General features: G+C 40.9%; 1 protein-coding gene across 2 annotated transcripts in view; it reads right to left on the minus strand.

The window, feature by feature from the left end:
- The window catches only part of RASA3 (RAS p21 protein activator 3), a 139,350-nt gene that overhangs the window by 26,257 nt on the left and 100,778 nt on the right, over window positions 1-12,315 (minus strand). For both annotated transcript variants that reach the window (XM_086482113.1, XM_086482114.1), the window contains exons 6-8: window positions 8,094-8,174; window positions 5,255-5,327; window positions 874-953 (exon numbers count right to left, since the gene is read on the minus strand). In XM_086482113.1, the coding sequence (XP_086338239.1) occupies window positions 874-953; window positions 5,255-5,327; window positions 8,094-8,174 (234 nt within the window). The remainder of the gene's footprint in view (window positions 1-873; window positions 954-5,254; window positions 5,328-8,093; window positions 8,175-12,315) is intronic.

A 12,315-nucleotide genomic window follows, 5' to 3' on the forward strand; every position in this document is an offset into this window, starting at 1 on the left:
CCACCATCCCTCTGCCTTTCTTCATCCAAATCTTAGCATAAAGGAGGGGAATTTCTCACCACCTGATGCAGATACAGCAGTTTTCAGCTACGGTCCATCCAGATCACCAGATGGCCTAAGTCTCTAGGTTTCAGTGTATGTGATGGTATGATGCATGTGATACCTTTAGGTTTTGCAACTCCTATTGTTTCCTCTCCACTCTTTCGATTCAGCTGTCCCCACAGACACTGTTGACAGGCCCCAGCAGGTTTTAAAATAGTACTAAGTGGGTAGCAAGGGGTGGGGCTGTTTTGCTTTTGAGATCAGAGTTGCTTCTTTCCTGTGCAATGGATTTCAAGGTATCACACCAAGACTTGCAAGAAGGGGTTAAAGTCTGGTAGGACAGGAGAGAGGGGAGAGAGAGAGGGGAGAGAAACTGCCTCTGCCCCAGAGAAACTCTGAGTTCAAGAGTTTCCTTTCAGGGAAGAAAGACCTTATAGGGGTTGCTAAAAATAAGTGATTAAAAAAACCATACTCTTTAACACTCTTTAACTGAGCGCATCACAAACCTTCTGGACTCTCTCAGGAAACTGAGGGAGGGAAGGAGGAAGGGGGAGCCCAGACACAAAAGTCTCTGCTTAATGACAACCGCACATTAGTATACACACAGTGTATACAGGATACCAAGGAAAATAATAAGGATCTCTCTGACAGCAGAACCATCTCGCATATTCAGATACGATCTACAGGACAGAATGAACATTCAGATACAGTGACAGAGACTCATCTTGATTTATCAACAGTAAAACCATGCTTGTCACCTTGAAAACCAAGTCTACTACAAAGTTATACAACTTTGGAAGATAACTTTATCAGTGTAAAGTGTTATATTACCTAATTTCCATTTTGTCAACTTCATCAACATCTTCAATTTCAAAATGGGATTTCTTGTTGTAGCTACTGGGTCTTGTAACCTAATAAAAAGGAGGAAACTTTAACAACTTCATCTGATACAAAAGGATTCCGAAGTTACTTGTACAAAGCTCTGGAAAATTGCAGCCTTTTACTGTTGGCAGTGATTTCAGTCCTGATTCTGAAAATGCTACTGCATGTGAATACACATGTTGACTAAACAGATTCCTGACTATACAAAAGTGGTGGTTACACAATCATATCCAAGAGTAACTAGATGCTCCATACTTTCTTTACAGAGAAAGGATGTCTTTAATATTACTACAGTACTTGGAGTTTACATTGACAAAAGAAAAAAATTATGGAAAGGAGTACCACTTTTATAATGTATCTAGGGAAATAAAAGAGCAATTATTAATTGGATTTTAAACACAGCTGTACAACTGATGCCCCCGAGGCACTCTGAAGAGGGGGGGGGAAAAAAAACAAAACCACCCTAAAACATTTTACACTGTAACCTATTAAAATTGAGAAGTTCTGCCTGTGCTGATATCCTGGAAGTCAATTTATCATTCCCATACAAAAAATAGCAAGCAGATCAATTCTCCAAGAGATGCTAGCCTGTGTTAGGCATATCAGAACATAGAACCAGCTGCACAGTTCACTAGACTGATAAACAGCAAACCATGAGCAGAAAATAATGGGAAGATAGCTGTAAGTGCAGAGCATTAGCAAAAAAAAGGTTTTGTACAAACATTTCTTAACATTTGTTTTCTATATGATTATAAAAAGACTTTGATGGTTATATTTTTGTATATTGTGCCAGAAACTTGAGAAAAAGGCTACCCCACCCAGCTGAAACCACAGCAGGAACTGATCAAATGCAAGCGCCTATGATGTGTGGGTTCAGCTCTTGGTTGCACACAGAAGCTGAACTTTACTATAGGTTTAAATATGCTTGTGGCTTAATACTTCCCACTCACAAAAACTGGCTTTTATTGTAAACTTGACTTCTTGGTTTTATGTTGTACATCAGTTGCAGATGGTACAAACAAGGGAGGCAAAGATATAGCTGCAAAAGTGGAGAGGAACCAGAAAAGAACCTTCGGCACAGGACACTCAACAGAGCCTTTTTTGTGTCTGTGTGTATGAAGCAAGCACCGTTTTCAAGGCCATACATAAAAACTAAAAGGTACTAGCAGCACTGGAGGCCAAACTCTCCAGACTAATTGGATCAAACGCACCTGTAAGCCCAAGAGCACAGAGGATTTAAATACAGCCTACAACTTCAGCAGCTCAGCAAATTTTCTCACCCTACCCTTGCAACTGTCTTCACTGTGGCTTCAAGAAATTATCCTATGTAACTGTAAATGACATTTTCTACTACCATTGTGAAGCTAATGGTGTCATTTCTAATAAGGAAGCAAACTTCTAAGTCTTCTACTATCTGTCACAAAAGTTGTTAAAAAAAAGTTATGGCATAGGTGTAGCTTCTGGCACATCCCTTTTAAGGCGGTTAATCCCTTTAACACTTTTCTGAGAAGTTTTGCTGGAGTCTGCATGTACGAGGTCTCTCTGGTCACCTATAGGACAGCTTAGCGTGCAGATTAATACAGCTCAAGAGTGGTACTCCTAAAAAGATAGCTGTATGAAGTCCATCCATTCTAAGGATGGAACTGGAGACGAGGGAACTCCCAGTCCACAGTGCTGAACTAGCTGCCACATACCATTTTGCAAAAAAAGGGGGCACAGCCCTGCTGTGGTGGTCCCTTTCTTTAGGCAAAGCTGGCAAGCTGTTTATCAGCAGCTCATTGTTTTTCAGCCCATGCAGGTTTGCAAACAGGTCCCCAGCACCACCTTCTTCAGTTTCCTTAGGAGGGCCATTTTCCTGTAGCTGCATATAGAACTCTGAGCCCCCACACTGCGCTGCAGCTGGAGCGGTGGTGAAAATGGCTCCTAACCATCAGGTGCAAGTTTCACTCACAGCACCCCTTAAATAAGCCCTTAGACCTCCCAAACCAATGATAAGCTGTTATCCATTTAGAAAATTAAATCTGTGTGACTTTTTGGTTGTAGAAAAAGGCATTCACTGCCTTTTACAGATCAGCTTCTTCCTTCGAGGCATGGCCAATCACTGTGCTAGCAGACTGCAGGAAAGCTGATGAAGCTGTTTGGAAGCAGTAAGTGACACTGCTGTCAACGCCATGAATCTGTGCAGCTCCACAGGAATCAGAGCACTCTGTTAACATGCACCAGCCACAGGCCTACCCGTGCCTCATTAGTGAATGTACTTCCCAGTCATAGCAGTTCTACTGAAACTCGTTCTTTGGAGACATTTAGCCTGATATGTACTAACTACTCTCAAAATGACATAAATCTATGATGGCTCTGTGTGCACTAAGGGTATGTTTGTGTTTCAGAGTTCTGGCTGATTCAGACATTTCTTAAGCTTTGCTCTTACCCACACAGAAAACATTTTGCTCTGAGTTAGCAGAACAACTGGGGCATGGGCTCGAGTTCAGGTTTTGCTTCTGCTGATACTTCCACCCAACCCAGCCCCCAGCATAAAGGCAAGCTAAGCAAGCCTCCAGCTCCCTCCACAACTCCAGCTGGAAGATGCTTTCTGTTTCCCTGCTTCCTCTCCCAGTATGGCACCACCTGCCAAGTTCAATGTTTAAATACCAAACGTTGGCTGTTTCTGCAGAACACAGAAGGCTGAGGAATCAGACAGGTGAAGTTTTGTGGTTTACAGTCTGAATTCCTGGATTACATTCTCATTAAAAAGTTCTTGCTGATAGACGCCTCCAAAACTGCCTATGTTAAGAAGAAGGAAGCCTATTTTAGTTTATTGACATATAGCGTCGCTCTTGTGTCCCTGCCAAAGGCCGTAGCTCTGGGCCAGGTGATGGACCGAAATCTGGGCAGCCCTGAGTAAACACAGACACCTCAGTGCAGTTTCAGTGCTCAATACCATGGGATCTCTCCCCCATCAACTACGCCCATGCAGCACCTCCACAGAGTTTCATAGAGTCAGGCAAGCAGGCACAAAGGCTCGCTGCTAAAGCTAAGTCTGCAGGGAAGTCATATACTCTGGCCAACCCTCAGGGCTTCTACCCCTTTGGGCAGCGAGGAAGTGCTTGTGCCAATAAAGAGCTTGCTATATCTGTTCCTCAAATCCAAATACTAATGTATTTAGTAAGCAACAAGCAACAAGAGCACATTTCTGCTGATATGACAGACTTTAGATTAGTCTGTACAACTGTCAGCTTCTAGGCAAAGATGATAGTTTGCAGAAGGAGGGGGAAGACAGCAAGAAGCCCCTCATTGGCTCTGCCAAGAATGATATGTGCACCTCAGAGCTGCGCAGTGCAACAGCACTTACATGGCTCCTCTCTCCCCAGCTTTCCTTCCTGAGGTGGCTGCCCGTGCCCCTGAACTGATTCAAGAAACCCCATCCCTATGCCAGCAACAATTTCTAATGCAAATGTGACCTGAATGATGCAAGCCATATGGGCAGAAAGGGCTTTTCAATGACACGCCAACTGCATTGTACTACTCTGGCTTTTCATCAACTTCGTTATGCCAGATACATTCTTGAGGTGTCTACTGAAATAGAACAGTTAAGCATAGACCAGGACTAAGATGTCTAAGAGAAAAAGAAAAGAGAAAGATACACATACTTTAGAAGACAGAATGAAAAGTTTCAAGAGGTATCCAAATTATAAACACAGGCACATATATCTATGGACACACCATAATTACAGCTACTCTTGCCAGAAAGAACCAAAATGAGCACTTTCATAAACGTTATACTTTGTCTTAACTGGACTTGTCGAAAACGCTCTGTATTAAATAAAGCTGTATTGCTTTCACCCACTTGGAGGAAAGGCACTGGTATTGCAGCAGACTGGCAGACAGCCAGAATATCCAGTTTAAGTGTATTTTTCCTCTACAGTTTTAGTATTCCTAGGAGATAACCTTCCTCCCATTGACTGGGAAAGACAAGGTGGAGCAGCTATAAAAACACAGGCTTAAAAAGGAAAAAAAAAAAAAAAAAGTCTTTTTAAAAATCCCATTTTTAACTGTCCTTTTCCAAAACTATTCTGCGGTGAGTTGTGATGGAGTGTAAAGCCTGCTGCTCAGAAGTGCCCACCTTGAAGCTTCTCCCACAGAGCACTTGAGATGAAGCAATATATTGCTCCCTCAGCAGTCGGCTAGTCTGATCCTGGGTGCTTCTTTCCCCTGCACCGTGCTTTGAAACAGTCTTCAAAAAAGACAGCTGGCACAACATGGAGCAGGATGCTGTGCCAACTATCTACAGTATAGTATTTCAGCTTATCACCCGTTCCTTTGAAATACCAACCTCAAAATAAAACACTTCATCAAAATGTGGATTGTTGGTCTTCTTTTTAACTTTAGTCTTTTTGGCTTCTGATCTGAATTAAGGAAAGAGAAAAAAAAGGGGGGATAAGAAACAACGTTAACAGAAGCATGATCCTAGAACAGAGCCACCGCAGAACAAATAGTCATCCACTTGATTTAGCTGATAGAACTGGAATGCCATGTGGCTCCAGCACAGCAAGGCATACACGCTCGCACACATTTAAGAGAGGGATTCACTGCATGCCTGTTTCTCTACAGTGGCAGTAATCACAGTTTATTATCCTCTCAAACACAAGTCCTTCAACCCTGACTGTCACTCTTTCAATCCAGCAGAATCTTCTATCTGTACAAAGCAACTGGCAAGAATGGGGCTCTGAGCAGCAACAGTTGGAGGACAGTCTCCGTCTTGATGTGATTCAACAATTCCTCATACTCTAAAAGCACAGGAGATAGGAAGACTGACGCAGCTATTTCTGTGCTTTGTATTTTATAATCGTGGCCTGAGGAATCAATGAAGCCTTTTCAGTGGTGTTAAATAATAACAATAATAATAATAATACCACAACAGAATGATTTCCTCAGTTAGAATATTTTTATTGCTCTATTACCACCCTTTTCCCTGCAGCCCCACCAGCACTTAGTTACGTTATGTTGTTGAATTATTATGAGCGGTGCTGAGCAGAAGTCTCTTACTTTCTACTGCTCTGTAGGAACAGGACACAGCAGACCTCCTTTAAACCACTCACCAGGCAACAGGCCTGACAAAGTTCACCACTGCCCATTCACCCTCTACGGGCAGTACCATCCGCCCGTGCCTGCCTTTTAGAATACAGACATCTAACTGCTTGTTATTGGGCTACAGCCAGCCAAAGCATTTCTCACAGGCCAGCCAACAGCTGTTTGATGGTTTCCAAATGTTATAAACCTATGCTTGATTTGTTCTTGTTACCTACAAGTGAAAAGCTCTGTGTTGTCCTGTGTCACCAATCTTACCCTGCAGCTCTGCAGGCATAGATAAAACACACAGATGGAGAGGCTCATCAGCCATGTGGAAAACTGACCTACTAATCATTTCATCCCAGAATCTATCCCTCATTTCTCATGCAGCAAAGCTGCTTAGATAGCTTGCCACTGCTTATATTAACCGGAAAACTCTATGTATTCTTTTACAGAGGTCAAGTAATGCTGGGTCTAATTCCCAGTGCTGCTACAGGCTTCCTGTGAGAATTGAATGGGCCAGTCCACCAGTATACAACGTTTTCCCCTCTATAATAGAGACATAGAAACAGTTTTGGTCAGGAAGTCTGATGGCTCTGTAAATACAAATCACACAATAAACAGCAGCACATTTGTTGAAATTTTTATGCTTGGCGTTGCATAAATGCGGCAGAATAAAGCAGCTTTCCTACTCTAAGAGGAGAGGCATTGAAAAATCCAGAGAGGAGAATGATGTACAGATTAAGACTATCCCACCATTCCTAGGAGGAGCTGAGAGATAAGAGAGACTAATCGCCTCCAGGACATAGGGCAGATTGCCTATCCCATCTCATCAGTCACACTTGCCAATCAACAGCTTTACTGATAAGCCCATCTGGGAGGGGACTGGGAAGCAGGATGTAGAACTGGAGGTGATTAAGGCAAGCACAATTATTGGGCAATTACAAAGCAGTGGATGGGAATAAGCTGCATGCTGCTTGCTGGAGATAGGAGACAAGCCTTCTCCTCCCACAAAAAAACAGATAGGAATAGGATGATGCTATGCTCCTTATTCTGAAGGGAAATAACGTTATCCATTGTCATACTTGGGGATGGAGGGAAGCAGACAAAGGTAATTTTGGACGTTCAAGGATACAAGGGTTAGTAAAAAAAAAAATCTCCTTACAGTTTCAGTAAATGCCACCCTATACCGTCTGAAACAAGTTACAGGCTTAAAACATCAAAGCATACAATTCAAATACACAGCTCATTAATGGAGATAAGGCATAACACACCTAGACAAAGACGAAGAATACAGACCAGTCTCAAGACTCCTCTGCATGCAAGGTAAGTATTTGACATAAATGCATCTTATTTATAGTATTTTCAATAAACTGTTGTAAAACATTATGAATAACCCGTGCTACCAAATCTGATTCTCTGAGGTCGCAGCAGAGCTGTTTTGTTTCTAACACGGCACAGACATAAAAGATGACTCCAGATAAGCAGAAACAAAACAGTGACATCCAACAGCATGGAAAATTTTTTATAACAGAACAGGAAAATTTAATCCCAAATTTAAACTGAAGAGTATCATGTAGAATCTCCTTACTACAATGTCATTCCCAATTTTATCCACACTATTATGCCCACATATATCAATTATAGGACTAAGCCACCTAGGCCTTTCAACATACACATTAATTTGCAACACCTTGAAGGTGAAAAGACTAAATATTCACATACAAATGTGCATACTCTGCAAGACGTTGATGTATTCAGCTTTCTCTTCTGCCCCTGCCCAAAAATGAGGCAATAAATTTGCTCAAAAACTGGCCTCCAACTGTGCGGTGAGAAGATGCACAAATTAAGCCTAACCACAAATTACATACTCCAAGATATTAAAATTATTCAGACTTTTACATAAATCAAAACTGAAACAAGCTTCAAGTTACTTACTCTAATATAATTCAGTAGTTCATACATGCACACATCAACACTTAACATATTCTAGTGGTGCCTAAATACTCCCATCTGTCTATCTGAGAATGCAGATTTCTAATAGACAAAGGAAACAGAAACCATCCTTACAAAATGGAAGCTCTTGTATGTGCAATACTTGCCTGGAGGGTCCTGCTAAGGTAACAGTGGCGTACGGATCACACTGCCCATTCACAATAGGCAGCCCTTGGCACTCTAAAACTCTAGAAAAAAAGAAAATGCAGACAAACAGATCAATGAAATGGGAAGACACTGGAGTGAAAATAAAAGCAATGCATTTTCATCCTGTCTCCTTTACATAATACTTTACACTAGGTAACTGAAATGTCACTAAGCACAAGTGTTTAATTTATACCCAAACTTAAAAATACACTTTGTTTTAAATAATAACTTCAATGGGGTCAAAAATACTGTTAGTTTACAGAGAAACTTTAACTCAAAGGAGTCTCATTATGCAAGTACAACAACCTAAGGTTCACTAAATAAGAGTCTGCTGTCAAGACAGGAGCTGTCAGCACTTTAAAATTTTGTGACAACTTATTCACCAAAAAAAATCCCCCAAAAAACCTAAAACCCAAACCAAAAAACCCCCAGAATTTACTTCTGTAATAAAAAAATAAAAAACCTTCACAGACAGATCCCAGTAGTAGTCCAGTAATTTCTCAGAATCACATTCATGAAGGCCTCAGTGTGTTTGACAAAATTTGGCATGGGCTTATTTGTAAAGGTGAGTTAATTAGAGACCAGGAGGCAGTATGACACAGCCATCTTTCTCCATAAAATTTTTAAATAGCAAAACTGAAGAAACCCATTCAGCAGCTCTGCACTGCAGAAGGCAGACACACTGGAGGGACAAAATGGAACAACTTGGGGTTTGCTGCAAGCCACGGTGAGAAGTCCATACTTTTGCACTTTCATTTCAACATCTCTTTGGAAAAAAAAAAAAAAAAGAAAAAACCCAACACAATCCAATAGAAGTAAAAAACTGTTTCATGTTTCACAAGTTAAAACCTACTGAGGAACACAGCACCAATTGGAAACAAAGGCAGACAGGCTAGTTGCCAGGACTCTCCCTCCTGAAACAAGTTCTCCTTCCAACAAGTAAGCCTGTTGGGCTGATGTATTTACACAATTATAACTGTAAAATTTCGGTGAAGACAAACTCTGAAGCTCTTTGGGCAGGTGGGTAGTAGTATTCGTGCAGTGTGACATATCTTGAAAACTTCTAGGATGCTATAAAACCAGCAAGAAAAGGAATATCCATTTTACTGCTTTCAGTGACAGCAACTTTGATAAAAAATATTTTTAAAAAAAGCAATTGAGAAAAATTCAGTAACAGTACTCCACAATTTTATCCACAAAGCAAGTTATTTGGTAACATATGATGTAGACTTCAAATACAGTTTAACTACAGACCTATTACTTACTCCACATAAAGTGAGAAAAAAAAAAATTAAAATTCTGCACCAGTATAGGAATCATTTTTGTACCAGAAGGAGTACAGTCTAGATAGGTTCATACAGTCCTGGAAGTACATGAAGACTGAGGATCACACAAAGCGGGCACACACAAGCAGCTGAAGTGATACGTTACATTCATAGCTGGATTCTCACACCTATGATCCTGCAGAATAAAGGCTAAGTAATTGGCTTAATACAGACAGCCCCCAATAATGCACTCACTCACAAGCTTCTCATTTGCATAGCTCCTGTACGCATGGAAAAGCATTCAGTTATTAACCTACTCAACTCCACATTGCTGATTCACTAACACCAGTGCAAAAGAGAATTATGTTCCGTATTCTGGATACTCGAGTGAAATCATAGATTAAAACCACAGAGAAGGTTAGGAGAAACTTGGATCGTGTAGGCACTGTGCTGCTTTTATTTCTGGACTTCTGTTATTTCAGTACACAGACAGAATTCAGAAGCCTCACAGATGCCTAGTTTAGCAGGTATCCGCTATTATAGAGTGCTACAACACAAACAGCAAAATTCAAGCACAGATTCTATCCCAGCACCAGCTGGCAAGGCGAGGTGCAAGCTCCAGTAACCCTCAACATCAAGCAACACACAGTGTATGTTGTTTGGTTGTCTAAACACATGCATCTAGTGCCATTTGAGATGACTTAACAGTTTCTTCCCCAGCTCCTTGCTGCTGCTCCACAAAGGCAGGAGATACCCACAGAACATGTATATTTGACAGCTCCATGCCTCTCAGAGGCCTCATAAATAGACTAGATGCCTGTTTTCAAACAACCAAGTCCTACTCCAACTTCACCCAGCCTACCTTACAGCAAAGGTGTAGAATAGGCTTGTTTGCATGTGTATTAATACAAGTATTCAAAATTGCAAGGAAAATGCTACTTTTTAAATCTAAAAAGGGCAGCTATGAAAAGAAAGAACACTTACAGGGGACTTTAGATTGCAGCCTTCTGGCAGACTATCTAGAAGGGCAGGAGGAAGAACTGGTAAGTACCAGCAGAAAGCCTTCAAAAAGAGGCAGGTCCAGCTTCATTTTCTTACAAGTAAAGGACAGACCACTTTCCTTCCAGGGGTCTTTACACTAATATGGCTGTATTCACAGCAGAAACACTTTGCCAGTGAGCTACAGCATGACTGCTGGAAATTCCTCCAGGATAGCAGATGCGGCTTGTACACACTCCTGTTTGAACAGAACAATTGTACACCAAGCGTCAGCGTCAACCCCCCCACCCCTTCCACTGCTTCCTTAAGGCAGCCTGTAAGTTCCTTAAAATGAAATAGTAATTCAATAGCTTTATAGAAGTCAGACAATTTTCTACTTTTGATGAATGGCTTCCAAGTCACCTCTCATCCAGACAACAGAAAGTAATCCCAGTCAGCATGATATAAACTTGAGGACATGCAGAGTTTATTAATTTCTACACAAGAAAACCACAGATCAATCTGAATGACAGAAAGTCTCAAGTTATCCTCTTAAAAACATGCATACCCTAACTATATACAGACTCAATGATAGGATCTATTCTAAAACTTCCACATAGAAGAATTTTTTATGGTTTTTGTCGTTATCACATCAACCATCAGCAACGGTTAAAAAGACACAGTATCATTATCTGGTCAGAGAGCACACAGCAACATAAATCACTGGGTACTTGCATCTTGAATTGTGAGTGCTCTACAAAACCTATCGAAAAGAACAACGGAATGACTTCTAATCACTCGTGGCTCTGCCAGGTTTGTACTCCCCAGCTCGGAAAACAGAAGTTATCCATTCATGAACAGCTTACAAAATCATGAATGGCGTGAAGAACATTTCCTTACAAAATAAGAACTAAGGGGCACATAATGAAATTACCAGACAGCAGGTTTAAAATAAACAAAAGGAAGTACTTTTTCCACACAATGTGTAATGAAATTGCAAAACTTATTGCCATGGGATGTTGGGGAGGCCGAAAGAATACACAGATTCAAACCAGGACTACACAAACTCATGGAGTGCAGATTTGTAGGCAACTATTAAAGCCTAATGGTCCAGAAGCCTCCTCCAGCTCAGGAAAGCACAAATTGCTGATTGAGAAGGGTGTAACACTGGAGCAATCGTACCATATTTGAAGTATTACTCACCAGCAAATATCAGAAACAGTACTAGGCTAGACTAGAGGGGCGTTTAACACAGTAGGGTAATTTTTATGTTCTGTGGGGAAAACAAAACCAAAAAACCCCAAAAAACAAAATACACAGTTGTTCTCATACAGTCACAATGACTTAAGAGTAAGACTTTTCTTTGTGTGCAGTTGGAATAAGAAAAGCAAAAACAACCTTGAAAGAAACAAAATGTGGGAAAACAGGAAACAGACGCCGACATTAACTGTATCCCAAGCCTTTCAGGTAATTTAAAAGCAGTTATTGTTTAAGGATGTTGGAGAAAGCAGGCAAAAGACTGAAGACTTGGGATTTTGAGGAAGGAAGGCTATGTCTGGAGAGGGGCTCACTCTGGTTCTTGTATCTTACTAAGCATTGTGGGGAAGTACAATAAAAGTCAACAAGACACAGGTCTGGTCAACTCATGTTAGTATACCTTCATTAGCTGCAGGAAACTGTAATCCTAGAGCTGCTTTCGTTACGGCCATTTTCTTCAGTCATGGGAAAGTTGCTAGGTAAATTAACACTCCTCCCCTCCCAACCTGGTACCAAAATACTGGCTTTCATTGGCAAGCAGGAAAAGAGCTAGAACAAAATGATAGCTACTCAGAGACATGATAAAATGGAGCCTCAATTCTGCCACATGGTTATCAAATTATTAAGACTGACAGTTCATATCTGGATTAGATGAAAAAACATACCAAATGTAAAATAAAGA

Source organism: Leptosomus discolor, chromosome 1 (assembly GCF_034619465.1).
Source record: "Leptosomus discolor isolate bLepDis1 chromosome 1, bLepDis1.hap2, whole genome shotgun sequence".
Taxonomy (NCBI): domain Eukaryota; kingdom Metazoa; phylum Chordata; class Aves; order Leptosomiformes; family Leptosomidae; genus Leptosomus; species Leptosomus discolor.